The sequence below is a fragment of the Argiope bruennichi genome, chromosome X1 (assembly GCF_947563725.1).
Source record: "Argiope bruennichi chromosome X1, qqArgBrue1.1, whole genome shotgun sequence".
NCBI lineage: Eukaryota > Metazoa > Arthropoda > Arachnida > Araneae > Araneidae > Argiope > Argiope bruennichi.
The window spans coordinates 61104158-61123799 of NC_079162.1; the positions used below are offsets into that span (position 1 = coordinate 61104158).

The 19642-nt window shown below is 28.3% G+C and overlaps 1 protein-coding gene across 1 annotated transcript in view; it reads right to left on the bottom strand.

Moving 5' to 3' along the window:
• LOC129959490 (fibroblast growth factor receptor-like 1) overlaps positions 1-19642 on the bottom strand; it is a 159856-nt gene that overhangs the window by 19575 nt on the left and 120639 nt on the right. Inside the window, exons 3-4 of the mRNA XM_056072341.1 lie at positions 19272-19547; positions 9074-9391 (exon numbers count right to left, since the gene is read on the bottom strand). Of these exons, the coding sequence (XP_055928316.1) occupies positions 9074-9391; positions 19272-19547 (594 nt within the window). The remainder of the gene's footprint in view (positions 1-9073; positions 9392-19271; positions 19548-19642) is intronic.

Consider the following 19642-nt stretch of genomic DNA (forward strand, 5'->3'; position numbering starts at 1 on the left):
ATTCGACAGTGTGCAATTTATGACTCGCTATTGATTTTTATGCATCTGTTTATGGACATTTTCATAGAATTTAATGCTTCTTAGTCCTTAGATTATTTATAAAGAAATATTTTTAAAAAATTAAAGAGAATAAGGTGAAAATGCCAGCCCCTTAATTCATGTTACTTAAAAATTTTGATAACCCGAGCAGATCTGTATTCTTTTTAGACCTGTGGTATTATTCTTTCCCTTCCCAGCAATAAACCTAACCTTCATACATGTTATGACACAACAGCACCAGCTAGCATTACTAACTTTATGTTAATTAGAGATTCTAACAATAAGCGTGAGAAGGGAAGTGATATCCTTTACATTTGGTGGTACAGCTCGTACTATATATATCCTAAATTTCTAATTTTACACTATACATATAATCAAAAGTAAAAACTACTAGTACAATATCCTTGTATTCCTAGTGGAAAAGGTTAATAAATGATTGGGTTTGGGATTACACGGGATAACAATTAAGACAGGTAACAAGCAGACAATCATACGAGATCACAATCAAGAAAGGTAGCAGGCAGAAAAATACAAGATATTACAATGAAGAAAGGTAACAAACAGACAAATGGAAAACATACTTATAATGCTTATGCGATTCTTTTCAATCTTATCAAATATGATCTTTCATTGTCTTATCAAAGTTAAATCTTTTAACCCATAAGCTTTTCAATGCTCATTTTATTATGATTTCAGAATTATGATTTTATTATTTTTATTATTTATTATTATTATGATTTTATTCTTTTATTATGGTATTTGATTCCCAGAATAAAATCATTAAAAAATGTCATTTCTACGTTTAGGGCATGATTATTGGATTTCTGGTGTTCTGGTCATTAGATGCCTCTTCACCAGTTTTATTGGCGATATTTGACATCATTCGCGATATATATAAAAATGATTAAATTGACAACTGTTTTCTTAGCATTTCTCATTGGCTCTTGATTACAGTTGCAATTAAAAAACGTTGTTGAAGGCCGGATAAAAAAAATCCAGATGATATCCCAATGAAAAAATTCACCCTTTATAAATGAAAACATTTATTCAAAATTCTGAATACTCGCTTTATCTAAAACAGAAAGCGCTTAGATAAACATACTATGATATTTATCAAATGTTGTTGTTTCTAGGAGTAATTTGTGTCCTTACATTCGAAATTATTGGAGATTTATTTTGCGTTTTATAAAAATGACACTATAATATCTTGCATCAGAGGTGTCTGGAATACGGTACAGCAAAAAAAAATAGCTGCATATTAGAGACCATTGAGATTAAGGCATTAATAATTTTTATTAGTCCTAAAAATTTATTTCTATTTTAGGCGCCTTTGTATAAAATTTCTTACATTTTTTTTTTGGATCAAAAAGAATTGCAAGAATTATTCCTAAGAAAGTAATTAGAATGTTTTATCTTATGTAAGGTAAGATTCTAGCTGAATTCATAATTTTCTCTAAAAAAGATTGAAAATCAGAGAATGCTCTTTGATCTTTTTTCAGAAAATATTCCTCGAAACTTTTAGAAATGCGTTAATTTATTATATTCAAAATAAACCATTTAAATGCTTTCAAAAAAAAGTGCCAGCCCAAGGGATTAAGGGTCTTTTTTTAATATGCTCCTAATGAATTCTATTTATTTACAGCAGAATTTTAATCAGGATTTTTAAAGTTATATTATTTTTAGATTCAAGTATTTAAAAGTAAATCGCTATTATTTTAATGATTTTTTTAATCAGTATTATTTGTAATTCAATTTTAAGCCATTAATTAACTTACATTAATGAACCTCATTTTAAAATCCAACGAACTTAATAATATCAGTTTTTTTAATCTTGCTTTTATCAGTGTCATGAAAAGCTGATTTTTTTTTATTATTATTATTTTCTACATTTTGATCTTCTGTAGTAATACGTCTAATGGTGTTCCTTAAAGTTAAGTTTAAGTTTAAATTTTTTTTCTCGTATATTTCTCGTTGCTTCAACAGCACATCATCTAAGGTGGTTTTTAATACTATTAAGGATAAAATTTTGAATTTGTCAGTTGATCTATCAAATAAAATTATTCTCTTTATTATAATAAAAGTAATATTATAAAAAATCAAACGAAAAATCATTAGAATAGACCACATGAATTAACTTTCTTTAAGGAAGTACTACTTGTGCTATTATCCACTCATATACATCTCCAAAACCTTAAGAGCAACTTAAATGAGTGCATACATTTTTACAGAAGCCATGAAGCTCATATTTTCAGGAAAGCTAATAAGAAGAATAACGTAATTCAAGTTTAGCAAGTTTAAAATTTCGCTGAAGTTAGGAGTTATGGAATCAAAAAACTATTCCAAAATTCTACTTACAAGAATAATCCTTCAGATTTGAAAGAAAATATATATATAAAAAAATCGTTTTCAAAAAATTTATTTGAAAGAACCAAATCAATCCATTCTTAATTGGCATGACTATGATTCGGAATTGATAAAGAACAAATCAAAGCAATATTGTCTCTGCAATTCTCAAAATATTAAAAAATAACTAAAATATTTACTTCTTTCATGCAAAATGTACAAAACCCATTTTTTCACATTCCAATAGAATTTATGAAATAGTTTAGAAATGATTGATGGATATAAAATGCCGAAAATATAGTTCGGAGAAAATTGTTTGAGAAACTGAAATCTAAAAAAGATTTACATTTTATTGCTCATTTAAACTGAAAACCTTCGTCTAGACCTTATAAAAAGTCTCGGTATAATACAAAGTGAAAATGGACAGGAATTTTTAAATCTCATAAAATGATTTAGAGATGTAAAATGATTTATGTGAGAGATGTTATTTCTACAAATATAAAAAAGCAAAAGCAATGGAAATATATTTTAGAATTATAATACAACAAATTTCTTAATATAAATTAATTAAAATGTTATTTAGTTTAAGAAGTAGTTTAGTTTATTAAGTTTAGTTTAAGATTTCTCATCACAATTTCTAATACTTTTAAAGATTTAGTTCGAAGTTCTGATTATAAGCCTATAGAACTAGTTATTCGAGATTATAAAATTCGTTTTAAATAAAACTATTATCTACGTATCATCCTTTTATTCTAATCGCTAACGCAAAAGTTCAGAGATTAAAAGGATATTTGATTATTTAGAATTTCATGCGATTCCTAGAGTGTAGATATTTCTACAAATATAAGGAATAAAATAAGAACAATGGAACTATATTTTAAAATTTTAATACATCAAATTTCTTAATATAAATTAATTAAAACCTTATTTAGTTTCAAGATTTCTTATCACCATTTCTAATACTCCTAAAAAATTATAATTAATAATGTCTAACTATAAGCCGAAGAACTAATTCCTCGTGATTAAAAAAAAATCTTCTTGAATAAAAAATATTATCATCCATCTATTTCAATATTTCATGAAAAATCAATTCAGAGATTAAAAGGATGTTTGCTTGTTTAGAATTTCATAAGATTCCTAGTACTTGAATATTTACCAACTATGAAGCACGGTGGAGTTGAAATCGTAAATTTTTTTCCATTTTTTTAATTCCATTTATTAAACAAATAAATTTCAGCATGATTTCAGCTGATTCCCAAGTCATCTCTTAATTTAAAATGAAGATTTAGTCATCAATTTATAAAAGATCTGAATTAATTGCTTTTTTCAAAGTTTCCAAAATTGAATGTTTTTTATGAGGTAATTGGAGGAAAATTAGCTTAATGCTGTCATGCACAAGTTAAATGAACACTCTGTAGGGCAGAAAATATTTTCATAAGCTGCAAAAATTGTTAGGCGATTGAATTGAAATTAAAAATTGAATATTATGACAACCATTTTATTTTTCTCTTCAATGGAAATAAATGCTATTTACCTTCATATCCATGATCCTATTAAATAAAAAAGATATTTTAAAATAAGCTTTTATTCGTGCTTTAAAAAACAGAAATTATTGAATTTTAATTGAAATCGTTATTTTTTCTTTTCTCTTTGAACATTTTAATTTTCAATGTATAATTTTATATAATAGAAATTATGAAATTTTGAAATAAACTGTCTCTTGAAATCAATTCTATTATGAAATAAAAGTTAACGATTAACTGACAATTCAGTTAACCGATAATTTCATCCAATTCTGAATGGCAGGTAGTAAATTCTAAAAAAAATTCATTAAAAACAATTTTGATATTGTCTATTTGTTAGCTTATTAAGCAGGATAATTTTTTGTATTTTGTTTATAATCTGATTAATAAATCAGATCTAATTTACTTATTTTCGTACAAAGTATGAAGGGAAAAAAAACAAAAATAAAAATTCGAATACGAATACGAAATTTTGTCGAATCTCTACGTTTTTGATATCTTTGAATACAAAAAAGTTTTTTTAAATTATATCTGTCCAATTTTGAATATAACAACTCAAATCTTTGATTGAACAGTTTGATTTGAAACTACGATCACTTTGAGCTAGACGGATGACATTTGGTTTATGGTCTCTACAACGAATTCATAGATTTCTATTAAGATTTGATAGAAGTTCATTCAGAGGAAGTCTTTCAGTTCGGCTGTTCGAGTACAAGTGAGCACGATAACAGCGAAACGAATAGAGCTAGGTAGATGAAATTTGGTACATAAGTTTAACATCTATAATGTATACCTGTATTAAAGTTCTATCCATATCCGTGAAGGAAAATGTCGTCTGTTGGTCAGCATGCATGTATACGTGATCATACAAAAGTGCAACAAATTAGGTAAATGAAATTTAATAGGCTAGCTTGTGACTAAAATTCTAGTTCTATGCCAAATTTTGGTTACCACCAGTCAGGAAAAGAGGAGCCCAAATTACAAACTAAGTTTTTAAGTACTTGTGCATCAAATATCAATCTTTCTTAAGCATTATTCGCCACTGGCATGCAGTTAATATACAAGTATGGTTTTCTTATTATATTACGAAGCACAAGCCTATCAAGATAATATTTTCTGATCCCTCGTGGGGTTCACGATCTTGGCCAAGATCTATAATTTTATGTGGGGAGAAGGGAAGATAACATCTTTATTAAAAAATGTGTGAGAAAGTATCAGGGAGACAACTTCCACTGATTTTTAAAGTTTACTGCCTGATTGCGCAGTTGGAAAATCGAACTTTTAATTAATGACTAGTTGATAATTAAGTTTGAAAATATATAAAACGTGTATTGTTATTGCAATTGTATTGTGTATTATTCTTTTTCCTCTAATTGATACCATTTTGCATCATTGAAGAAACTGAATTGAACTATCGACAAATATTATTTGCAGTTATGATACATTACAAACTTCTAGATATAATGTATAAATATTGAATAAATTTGATTAATTTATCTGGATTTACTGAATATTCTTATGCGTTAAAAAAAATTATGTCTTATTCAATATACAGTTTCTTTTATTAAATATATAAATTTGTACTCAAATTTAAATAATAGATAAAATTTTGTTTCATATTCGTTGTGATTTCTTAAAATATATTCATTTTTGAAAATTTTAAATATCTGGAAGTTATTTCAAGTAATATATTTTCTGTTGATATACATTTTAGCCTTTTTTTAAGTCTTATATAGATCTCTGAAATAAATGATGATTCCTGTTAAGATCTCTTTGGAATAAGGTTTCAATAGAGCAATGAAAAACATTCTACAGACTTGAGTTTAAAAAAAAAATCAACTGTATATTAAATAACTGGTAAAGGCTATGGTATATATCTGATTATTTGTTCAAATAAATAAATAATTATTTAATTGCTAAATTAGAAAAATTGCTATTTGTAATTTGGCTATAAATTTGAAATTTGGTGATTTATTTCTGTAGAGCAGCAACTAAAAAGTCGATTGATAAAATTATCAATTAATTTAAAAATTCAGATAAGCAATATGGATTAAATTGTTAATTAAGTAAGTAGATTCTTGTGTTAATTCTATTGCTATTAAATTTAAGAAAAACAATCCCTGATTTCTAAGAAATAAAGCTAATTAATTAATAAATGAATTATGAAAAATTAGGCAAATGAATCTTTAATAAAATTTAGTTTAAACTATTAAATATTTCTTATCGGAATAATTATTTTAATCCTAATATAATTTTTAATCAATTCTTTATAAGCTCCAAATCAAAGCTGAATTTATTTTACGATGACCATTGATGCTGAAGAAGAACTATATGCTGTAATTTGTAAATAAGACTATTAAAATAACATATTTATCTCGTCTTTCTTTCATTGCCCTCAGTTTCTTTCTTTAACAATCCAAGAAAATATCTATTTTATCTCATCTATTATATTTTGATTATTGTAATTTATTTAAAATCCCATACATAGTTATTTACAATTTCTGTAGCACAAAGATAAGTAAATTTCAAAAGATAAATATTAATTCAATGAGAAATTTATAAGAAATAATATCGCAAATAGTACTGGAAAATTAAAAAAAAAAAAATTCAAAGCATGTTGCATTAAATTAGACGATGGATATGAAATAAAAATAATTAAAATTACACTGATTATATAAAACTCGTTAAATTAAAAGACTAAACCACTCTTCAACTATTTAACTTTACGACTTTTATATCTCTTGATAATTTGATTGCTTGGCAAAAATTTATTTCGCGCCGCAACACTGTTTAGTTAGCATTTTGATTAAATTACAGAAAATAATTATCGTTTCTGCTCTCATTATGGCTGTATTTTTTGCAGAGTCATCAGCTTTAATTAAAATTATTTACCAAAATCAAATCACTTTCGAAAATTTAGCTGTTTTGAACCTTGAATCTCCAATTAAAATGCAAGTATTTTTCCATTTTTTCTTCAAATAATAAGACGCTTCACAAATATATTTGCAATGTTAATTAGTTTTATCTTACGGCATGATATAATAGATTTACTCTATTTGTGTTTAAAAATATGATTACCTGTGTTTCGATTCTTGTTTATCTAAGTAACTTTTATTTGTTTGAAATTTTGTGTCATTTAAGTTGTTTATTTCCTAGATTCCTTATATTTATTACTGCTTAGCATATAGCTGAGGCAATAAAGAGGAAAAATTCCGGATTATACATCAGAAAGAAGCCAATGAGTTTAATATGTGTTTTATTTGTTCGCATACGTAGTATAGAGGAAGTATTGTAAGCGTTATGAAATTTGAGCGCGAGATTTCTATGAATCTCCACGTTTCAAAACCTCTTGAGTCCGAAAAACGCATTTTCGGCATCGTGCCTGTGTGACAGTCAGTCTGCCTGTGAGCACGATAGCTCAAAATGTTTTATTGTGCCTGTGTGACAGACGGTCAGTCTGCCTGTGAGCACGATAGCTCAAAATGTTTTATTGTGCCTGTGTGACAGACAGTCAGTCTGCCTGTGAGCACGATAGCTCAAAATGTTTTATTGTGCCTGTGTGACAGACAGTCAGTCTGCCTGTGAGCACGATAGCTCAAAATGTTTTATTGTGCCTGTGTGACAGACAGTCAGTCTGCCTGTGAGCACGATAGCTCAAAATGTTTTATTGTGTATGTGTAACAGACAGTCAGTCTGCCTCTGAGCATGATAGCTCAAAATGTTTTGAGCTAGACAGCTGAAATTTGGTATACGGAGTAACGATCAAATTTTGAAATTCCATTCAAATTTTGTACGAAATACAATAAAAGGTCCATCTGTCTGGTCATTCGATTACAAGTGAAATCAATAACTACGAAGCGCAAAGAGCTAGGTAAATAAAATTTGGTACACAGGTTTAGTATCTAAAATGTAGGCACTTATCAAATTTTGAATCAAATACGTCAAACGGTTGAACATATGTTGATATATATTTCCGCATGTATGTAAATACAACAACTCACAAACTCAATGATTTCGATCATTGAAAAATGGTATGTTGTCATGTGACTACAACTGTGTAGCTTTAGGTCAAATCTTGTTGTCAATCGGGCAAAAAGTGTGAAAAATATATATTCTCGCGATGAATTCTGTAAAATGATTAGATTTATGCCAAGCTGTATTCTGTAACTATTTTTCACTAATGCCATACAAGCTTACCTCGGCCTTACCCAGGGTCCACAATTAAAGGTGGATAAGACCTTTATTGGAAAGTATGTAAGAATGTTTCGAGGAGAACATTCCAGCTGGTTACTATGTAGGATGCCTTTTTAATTATCCAGTTTAATGAACCAGAAATTAATTTCAAGAATGGAATTCTAATAATACATTCTTACACTAATTAAGTGAGATATGAATTGATGCTGAAAAAATGTTCATTTATTTCAATCAAAACAGTATACATATTTAACTATATACTAACATAGTGAGCGCGAATCGAAAATTACTGCTTCTGATCAATTCTAAGAACTTGCTTTTTCTGGCATTGTTTGTCGTGATAAATATCAATAAACCTTTTTTGCAAATGTATAAAATAAACAGACAGGCATTTATACAAAACATATATCAGAAAAAAATATTTACACAAAAATAAAATACTTATTCCGACATTTCTAGAAGACTCAAATTTGAAGTTGAATTAACATGCAAGAAAAACTGATTCATATTATTTCTTTAAAATAATTGCATATCATTTTGAGCCGTTATGTCTTTTTGAAGACACCAATTTTCTCATATTTTGTTTCCTTTAAACATAAGATTTTTCTGATTTTCTTATTATTCAATATGAATACCTTTATTGAAAAATGAACGAATAAAAATGGAGTCTAATTTAAATCTTGTCATATATCCAAGAATCCCAGAGGGGAATGCAAAATAATTAAATAACAAGCTTAATTCCTTGTTTATAATATTACCACAAAATTAGTGCGAACTAAAAAGCTTGGTAATAGATCCATCTGATCGTGAATATAAGGATGAAAAATTCCCATATGTCATAATATTTATAATAATGAATTTTAAATTGAAGATTAAAAGGCAGAAAATAATTTGATTAAAAATTATTTTTAGCGCAGGAATGAAAATGTATTCTTAAATTGCTTTCATTAAAAAACATTCAGTATAAAACTTACTCAGCAGCAATGGTTTTTCTTTCGGTGTCACCATCAGATTGAACGTAACATTGATGCTTCCAAGCTTGTTGGCAATGAAACAAGTGTAGTTGCCGGAATCTGCGACCTTGAGATCATTCAAGGTTATGGACCACTTCATATACTCAGTGGTTGAATCAAGATTTGTCGTATCAATATGTATGCCATTCTTCAGCCAGGTGATACCGGGAAGAGGATGTCCTCTTGCTGGGCACTGGAACAGAACTGAGGATCCAACTGATCTTTGAATCGTGGCATTAGGTGGAGTGAAGTTGTAGAAATAGGGAGCCGAGTCGGATACTGAAATGAAATAGTAAATATAGCATGTAAAACTTGAGAAGAAAGTTTCAAAATATGTTACTGAAAAACATATACTCTATCCCATAATAATAGTAGCATGTGAATATTTAAGCGAGAGTTTTTTCGAATATAGCTGTAAGTTCCATAGTAGCGTGAAACTGAGAAAATTATGACATCTGTCAGTTGTTTTGATATATCTTTCAATTTTAAGGTTAATCTAATTATTACGACTTACAATTCTTTTTTCTCTAGTTTCATCCTCTGATGGAAACTTTTTTTTTATTGCAGTTAAATATCAATCCATTTTAAAAGACATATGGATAAATGAGAGCTTTCAAACAAACAGCAAGTCTAGTTCTTGAAGCTTGGAATAAAAAAACAAAAAGAAAAAAAATAAAGGAGGTAACTATTACTTTAGCGGCAAAAAAAATTCTAAATGCAAAAGAATGCGCATATCAAAAATCTGGAAACATTCTTCGGAAAAGATGATTTTTATGTCGATATTGATTCTTAAAAAACAAAACTGAGAACTTAAATGCAAAGATTATGGAGAAAAACACAAGAAAGCTTAGACATACTCCACTGAGCAGAACATTCTGCATAAGATGATCATTATAGCTTACGCCATTGTAGATCCTAAACTATTCTTAGAGTAAAGAATAAGTAACCAAAGCTTCGCAGCCAAGGTATTCTGTCTACAAAATTAAAACGCATTAACGAAGTTATTGAAAAATCCAGAAATTATTCGAACACTAAAAATAAAAATGATCATTAAGATTTTAAAATTATTATATCAATTAATATAGCTTCTTGATAATAAATATTGCGTTTTAAATTTCTTTCTTTTACTACTAATATTACGGGACTAATTAAATTTAATTAGGGGATTAATTAATTTTGAAAATGCTACTTTTATTATGGGATACTGAAAGTATTAATTTTGTAAACAAGTTGAAATTTAAATTATCTAGTTTTAGATCAGTTTTAAGACCGTAATCTTTAATATAGAAGAGATTAAATATATTATAGTTTATCTGCATTACCTTTATACAAATACATGCAAATATATTCTGTTATATCGTTCCTTGATAGACAAACAAAGACTATCAAAGATTGTCAATGGTTGAAATCTGTCTATATGAATTTTCTATCAAAAATTCACCATGACTTATCATTTAATGACCAAAAAATTCATCAATCGATAACACTTTTATTTTATATTATGCTTGGAAGCTTTTAATAAGATTTACCATTTGGGAAAAAGCAACACAGAAATATCTATAACGATGCGAAACATCTTCGTAATAAAGACTTTGATCTCAGCGTCGTATCAAACATTCCTTTGATCTTCATTATCTGTTTACTTTGGGTGCGCTTTAACGCCAAATTGCATTATTCGAACTGATAAATCAACTTATTAAAGTACCAGTTTCTTTCGTCCTTGAAAACCCAGGTGGCTTTAATGCGAACGCAATAGCTGCTTCAGTTAAAATGTCTTTCTACCCAAAATTGCATCATAGTTATATTGATTCAATCATTTTCGGATAAATTTAAAAATTCACTGAGCAAAGTTTATTTTCGTTTCTTGTATGTTAAGCTTTTGAATTTCCAGTTATATCTGTTTGAAATTATTCTTCGTTTGATGAAAGTTTTAATGACTTTGCAAAATGTTATCAAATGATATATGTATATGCATACATACGTACGTGTATGAAAATACATTTCTTTACAAGAATGTTATATTTTGGATAAATTTCTTTTCCTTTTAAAGTGATACTTTTAGTGATGTCTTATTAATATGTGCATGGAAGAGTTACGTTACAACTTTTGCCTTCCCTTTTACATCATGCTTTCCTTATTTTTCTTATACTTTTCATTGAATGATGAAATTAGGATGTCATTTGTTTTGTAGATACCTTAATTAACCGGAGTTTTTTTAAAATTTAGATTTTGTGGTTCACATTCGGAATTTTCATTTCCTCTTTCTAAATTTAGTAGTTAAATAATATTATATAATTAGATCGCAAATAATAATTCAGAGTTCAGATTTTGTTATCTTTGAAATGTGGCTATCAATATATATATATATATATATATATATATAATACACACAATGCAATATTTGTTGAGCAACAAATGGTGCTCGTATTTTCCGCATTCCTAAGTTCTAAAAGCAATTTCTCTTTTATAACTACACCAAATAACCTTCGGCAATTCTTTCCCTTTTCTTTCGTAAATATTAAAATACATTACCTAAGACTTTTTCCTCTTCTCTTCGTATTTTTACTCGGAGCTATTTAATAACAATTCACAATTGTGATATGGCATAGTAGTAGATGTTTATTGTTTTATCATTTACCTTCTATATAATTCCAAACTTTTAACTTGTTGATTAATTTTTTGTGTTTAAAGCTTAGATTACGGCTTGACGAAATCAAAAATGTCTTTTAAAATGAGTTTTTGGCAAAAATTCAAAAGTCATTTTCTATTTCAAGTAACTGAATAAAAAAATCTCAGCTTCCATTTGATGGCATGTATTCTTACTCTCCTATTATTCCTTTTTTGGCCTTTAGAAAAATCTGACATTAAACGCTTAGAATTAAAGCTTTCTTCCATTTGATTATTTACTCTAATATTAGCTATATTAACTATCTGTAAGGTTTAGTGAAACGACAGTTGTACCAGTCAAGATGTGCAGAAAAATATATTATGTTACATTCTATATATGTCAGTCGTATGAAAAAGATTAATACTCGAGAACAATCTTAAATTATTAATAATTCTTATCTTCATTTGCGTAAATAAAAATCCTTCAATAAATTCAGTACGAAATAATTCTTTCAATCCTATGACTGATGATTAAATTAATAATGAAATAATGTACAATTTCTATTCAAGCGGTTTGTCAAATTCTAGTTGTTAGGATGTATTTGCAAAATACGAAATTATGGTCCTATTAAAATGTAATTATTTTTTGTTTTTAAACATTTCATTATTTGATTGTATGGTTAACTGATAGTTAAATATCAGCCTCAAGAACATTTTATCTGTTTGAAATGTTCTTGATGTTCTAATGTTAATGAACATTTCATCTGCTTGAAATGTTAATGAACATTTCATCTGCTTGAAATGTTAATGAACATTTCATCTGTTTGAAATGCTCATGATGTTCAAATATTAAGGAACATTTAATCTGTTTGAAACGCTCATGATCTTCAAATATTAAGGAACATTTAATCTGTTTGAAATGCTCATGATGCTCAAATGTTAAGGAACATTTCATCTGTTTGAAATGCTCATAATGTTCAAATAATGAACATTTGATCTGTTTGAAATACTCATAATGTACAAATGTTAAGGAACATTTCATCTGTCTTGCTTCTCATATAATTTATTATTCGAATTAAACATGAAAGCCGCATTTGATGTAAGGAGGAATCGAAATGTGTGGCATATAATATTCTTAGACTTAAGTTAATATTAAATGCCCTATATTCGATGTAAACTCAGCTTTCTCTCATGACTTTAAATAAAATTAAAGAGCATCCAATTTTCAATTCTTTTTAAGAAGGTTAACATATTACGAAGTTTTTAGAGTCCCATTTCTCATGCTTCTCATTATTTTTTATGATTTAAATATTCAATAATATTATAACTTATAATTCGACATTTAATTTTAATATAACCATTTCCCTTTATCAATTAATTTAACCTTTTAAGTTCAATACGCCAATCCTTATTATGTAATGTATTTAAATAAGATTTCAGATTTCAGCTTCGATTGACAGAATGATTGTTATTGAACAAAACGTTGTGAAATTCGTAGCTTTGAAGATTAGAAGATTTGTCTCGATTGTGTTCCTTATTAAAATATCAATTATTCAAAATCTAATATTACTTAAGACTATATATTATTCATGCAATTATTCCTAAGTTATGAAGTTTAAAACTCTGGAGATTTGTCTCAGTTGTATTCCACATTGAAATATCACTTATTTAAGATAATAAGGTTTTCCTCCTCCAACTCATTTAGCTGAAAGATTAAATGAGCTTGAATTACACAAATTAAATGTTATTCTCTATTTAAGTAGGAATCATTAAGGGACTTATTGGTAATAATTATTAATGATGACATGATTAACGATTACTACAATTCATAAACATGTCCACACTGGGTCGAACAGTAATTATGTTAGTATTTTAAAGAAACTCGTTTAAATTTTAATTTTTATTTACTATTCGTAATTAGTAAAATAATTATAACATTGTTTTATATATTTCTTTTTTGTTTCCAATCATATTCTTCAATGTTTTACTTATTATTTAAATTTTCAATTTGAACTAGTTTTAAAATCATGTATTTGAAGTAACCCTTCCACTCTTGGGTCAGCCAATATTCAATACTTTTATAATTATTGGTACTTCTAGGATTAGAATATATTATTTTAATTGAAGAATCATGTAACGATTAAAACACAATTTGCATTTCGCTCTATAGAAATATCTCTTATTTGAAACACAGCTTTCTTTCTTGTATGTTTTTTTTTTATAATTTAATATTTCATTTCTTAGAAAAGGCGAAATCTCAGAATAAAATCTTGCGTTTAATATTTTATTGGAATTAATGACAGGAAATTTGAAAGAATAAATTTTCAATGCAATTAAAATGAATGACTTTACTCTAATATTTTTTATTCCCCTAAGGATAACTTTTGATAAAATAGGAATAGTTAAATTCATAAAAATCATCCCCACATCGTTTGTTAATGCGCATTTTGTGATAGAACAACCTGTCGATTCCCGCAACTAAACAATGGCCGCAGTGGACTGGTGGTAAGGTCTCGGGTTCGGAACCGGAGGGTTTCAGGTTAGTGATCCGATTCCACCGAAGAACCGTCGTGTAAGGGGGTCTGTTGCACGTTAAATCCGTCATGACCAAACATCCTCCCGCTGGCGTGGTGTGGTGTGGAGAGGGGATGCCAGCTCAGGTGTCGTCCTCGTCATCTGACCGTGGTTCAAAATTACGAGGTCCGTCCCAAAATAGCACTAGTGTTGCTTGAAACGGGACGTTAATATAACCAAACCAAACCCACAACTACACACATTTTCCTAAAAGTAATATATTTCTTACATCAAATCCTTTAATGTGTTATAAAGTGGTGATATTTTTTTCTATTGAATCTAATATTTGAGAGAAATCAGGATTTAAAATTGTGTAAATTTAAATAATTAAGTTAGACTTTAATTTAAAATATGTTATGGCAAATCTCAGTTGTTTGAACTGTTAGATCATATTACTCATAGTTCAATTACTGCTCACTAGCCATTTTTGGTCACCTGCGAGTTTGGTCGATTAATGGTCGCTGAAAATTCCAATAAAATATTTTGTGTAAAAATGTATCAAGTGCTTCCTCTACAAAATATTTTTCAAAATTCTAATTTTGATAAACATGAAATTCCTATTATTTTATAAGCGTTATACATTTCAAATCATTGTTCGATGCACTTCCCTAATTTTCTACGTATATTTATATATTTAATTTTATCACAAGAACGAACAGTAGTATTTAAAATTGGACGTACTTTAATCCTTTTTCACTATTACTTGATTCTGAAGTCAATTCTTAAATGCGAGTGCAATAAAGTTTAAAAAAAGTTTATTACTAAAGTTAACTATGACTAAATTAAGCTAAAATAAATATTATTAAGGTAAACCAAGTGATCAAACGGAATAAGCCAATGAAGGTGAATGAATATTAAACAAAATATTTATTTCTGTCAACAAGGTTTAATCTAAATACACCCAGATTAGAAAATCCAAATGTGTCTCGTAACTGTTTGTGGATTGTTGTTCCTCTATCTGTGTATACAAACCTTTTCAGTGTTTCATTGTGCTCAATAATGACGGATAAAGGTGTTTTAAATCGCAAATGAAAAAGAAATACAACCCAAAGGCATATTTTTCATAAATTAGTCAACCATTGCATTCCAAACTGCACAGGTTTCTCCATAAAGAAATAGATTAAATTACATATTTTATTCAACCAAATAGTGAATCACATTGTCTCCAACTGTTACGAACAATTTTTTTTTTTTTAGTTTTTCTGCATAAGCAGAATTTAAAATCAAAATTGGCTCAATGACTTCTTTAGATGTCAGCATAACTGACCAACAAATTTTGCTGATTTGAGAAAAGTGTAAAGAAAAAATATTCTGTGAAACTTTTTAATATTGACTTTGAGAGGAAGAACATACTGTTACAAAAATTATTCTTCTACAAATACCGCCAATAAATCGTAATGACTCAGCACATTTAATTGCTATAGTTCAGCAGCTTGCTTGCTTGCTGTCTAATCCTCTCAAATCTTTTACTTGTCGGCGTCTCCGACTCCTCTCACACACGACTTCAGACGATGCACACAGCTTCTTCACTGCAGCTTCAGAGTGCCCGTCTTTTATAGTTCCGGGAGGCGGGGCTAGAATCTTCAGACCAATCAGGGCGTATCTGAGTGTATCTTGGTTCCTACTGGACGGATCGTGAAACTTCTCGAACTTTCCAGTATGATCCATTTAGTCGCCAAACTCGCCAAATGATCGCCAAGCTCTCAGGTCATTGACGCACAGGACAGATCTTTCACAGGGTTTTAACGGTTTTTCCCAGGATGATACTATTCGTGCCGGGTAGCAAAATTACAGATTTGTAACAATATTGCTTGTTTTGATTAAATGTAGACAATATTATACTTCCAACTTCTAAAAATTCAATTTCTTCGTTCGTCTCTGCCAAAAATGGCAAAGTTGAATATTTCACAAAATATGATTTTCAATCCGTGTGTCTAAGAATGTTAAAGACAGGTCTCGAATGTATAATTCCCAGTTTTTCTACTGCACATAAAAGCTCTAGGGGTTTTAAAGTTTTTAAAAAAATATTTAATATATTCTAGTAGTTTCGATCAAAAATAAGAGAGCTGTTTTATTCGAAAATCATGGAATTGTTGATTGTTGTTTTAGCTACAAATGTTCCAGAATTTTACCTCATATTTGATAAAACTTTTAAATTGCAGTTTAAGGATTTTAAAAATATATCAAATGATGAATAGTTTTACTAAAATGATCGTGTTTTTAGTTATTAAAAGTAATTAAAGTAAAACAGAATGATTAGAGGGAAATAATAGAAATCAAAATGTGTATTTTTCCATTTTTACGATATTAAATTAGTCATAATATCTTTTTAATCCTATTTTTCCCACAAAGATTCATTTTTTAAAGCCACGAGTTTGTATGAATTCGTATAATTAATGCGTATTTCCACTTGACCGCTCTTATAAAAACAATAGAATAAGCTACCTTAAAAAAATGCGGAACAAAAGGTCATACTAATACACAAAGTGAAAATTAGTTGTAGTAAAAATTGCATAAGATTATTTATAAAATTGATTATCCAACGTCATTACAATGTTTTATGGAAATTAATGAAGATTCTATTTTGTATCATTGCTTCTAGTTAGTAAATTTATCAATTCTTTTAATAAAATTGAAGTGATTTTCTAAATTGTAACTGTTATATTATAATATTATTGATCAAGAAATGAAATTCTAATTATTATTTAACATTTGCACTATTAAAAAATCCCATGAAATCACTGATTAGATGATCTTTTTTTTTCAATATTTCCTTTATTACAAAAAGTGCTCTTCATATTAAATTAACACACGAGTTAGAAATATTTATATTTTAACCATACGGAAATAGATGACAGGAGAAGTCAATGAAAAAAATAGCTTATCTGACATATTTATTATGTTTAGTCGAAAGCTACATGTTGCAAAAAACAAATTTTATTTTGCTGAAGTTATGTGTGTTTAAGGGAGATCGGTCCCGAAAGAATGATAAGAAAAGACGTTTAACATAATGGTACTAAACACAAAAAGTGCTGAATTGCCAGTATTTTATTGCTGAAACAACATATAGGGTCCTAGAATGTTAAGGGGGAAGCAAATGCAGCATAAAAATATTCAGGTGAAACAGTAAAACTTCGTTTTTCACTTTTCATGCAAGAAATGCTCTTTATCTCTGTTTCCATCGCGTTTTGAAATTACCGTGAGTTATTTACTGCTTCCATAAAATTTATAGCATTTTATAGGTGGTTTCTTACTATTTCACTGCTGCTAACTGGAATAAATGTGAAAAGCCCCATTTAAAATCTTTGTCATACGAATACTAAGCGAGACCTTTTGCTGCGAAATTTCATCGAATAAAGAGCATACATAAAAATCTTTTTGAAGAAATTTGGTATTAAACCATTAAGTAAAAAGTAAACCTTGTAAAGAATTAAAACCTCATATATATATATATATATATATATATATATATATATATATATATATATATATATATATATATATATATATATATATATATATTTAAATAAAAATTGAATACTTAAATTTTTAATATAAAAATAACGGAAATAACTAATAACTATTAATATTAAGACTTTCATATATATTTACTTTTGTTCAATCAGATTTCTTGAGCTCTCCAAAAATTCTTGTTATTAAAATATTTACCATAAACTATTTTAATGTTTTTCTTTGAAAGATAGTGTACTTTAAAAATGGAAATTTGTATAAGAAAATTAAGCAAGAGCGGCTTGTGTTTATTGCATTAGAAAGTACCTTCAAAACATACTGAAATTTCATAATATTTCTGTTTTAAATTAAAAGTAATGAGGAATATAAAGTATAACAGATTCGACTGATTGCTGACGAAATGCTACCAAAAGTTTCGGTGTTTTCATTTTTCAATGAGAAAAAAAAATGAAATAATAATAATTTTGCTATCAGAAGGAACAAACAAATTTTAAAGTTTCCAAAATTACTATATGCAAACAAAGATCTAAAAATTATTAGAATGCAATAGAGTGGATCACACGTGCATTCGTTTTTTCGCTACTGATAATCATAATCAAGTGATTAATAGTAATTGATTTGAATTATAAAATAACATAAATAATTCTCCACGTTATGTAATAAATAAGATTTTATTTCTGTCGTTAATTCATCGATAATAATTTTTGTCTTTTAAATGAAATGAGAGTCCATAGAATAGTTATGGAAACCAAATAATTTTTGTATTGAATAATGACGTCGAAGTGTGTATTGCTCCTATTTATCTGAATTTTGAAATGTCATAATCGTGGTACTGATCTAAATTTATTTAACAATGCAAACTAGTCTATAACTCAAGCTTTCTTGGTCAACGAGAAGTTTTGGAACTTTTATTTGTCAGCGAGACCCGATGTACCTAGGTAAACCATGAGACAGAAGTCAAGCTTAGATCCTGTTTATTGGTGTAGGATCCTGTCTCTCTAGAGGACCTTCAGGGGATACTATCTCAAATTTTTATATCTCTGGAGAAACTCCCGAAACAGTCAGTTTTATTTCACCAACATATTTTTTTGCTGAACGATATATTTGAGAGTTGAAACACCAATATGATGAGATGAAAAAAAGATGATAATGAAAAAATGAAAATGAGATGAAAAAAAAATGGTCATAATCTCTGTTTTCTGGTTATGTACTTAATCAATGTCATTTGATACATTGGTTAAGTATACGACCAGAGAACAGAACTTATGATCATCGTCTTTTCATTTCATTTTCCCCAGTCGTGCCATGCCTTAATTCTCTAAACCAGTTTAAGAATTAAGGCATTCGCTTAAAGCGAAATGCAGTAAATTGAAAGTACATCTACGCTTGAGAATTTCAGTTAAAACCTGCACACAAAATGAAATCAAATAGAAGTTTCGAAAAAAAAATATTATGTTCCATCTAATTAGAAGGTTAAAATAGTCGAACATGTAGATGGATAACTTACCCAACACTATCAAAGTGACATTCACTTCAGCCACATCATCCTTAGTGGTAGCCTTACAGATGTAAACACCGCTGTCTTCTTCTCTGGTGTCCTTGATCAACAGGTTGCCCTCGTCGGTTATCTTGATTCTTCCATCGCTTCTGATGACAACGGGCACGTTATCCTTGCTCCAGCTATACTCGATATCAGAAGGGGGATCTTGCGATCCACAAGGTAGAATCGCAACTCCATTGGCCACGACAACAAGTCTCAAATCGCTCCCTTTATGGGTGGAGTCTGCAAATAAAAAATGGATTTTTTAAATATTTTTATCTTTTTGTTCAAGCATGGAACTATTTAGCAAAAATAAAATGATTTAGAAGGCTTTCAAA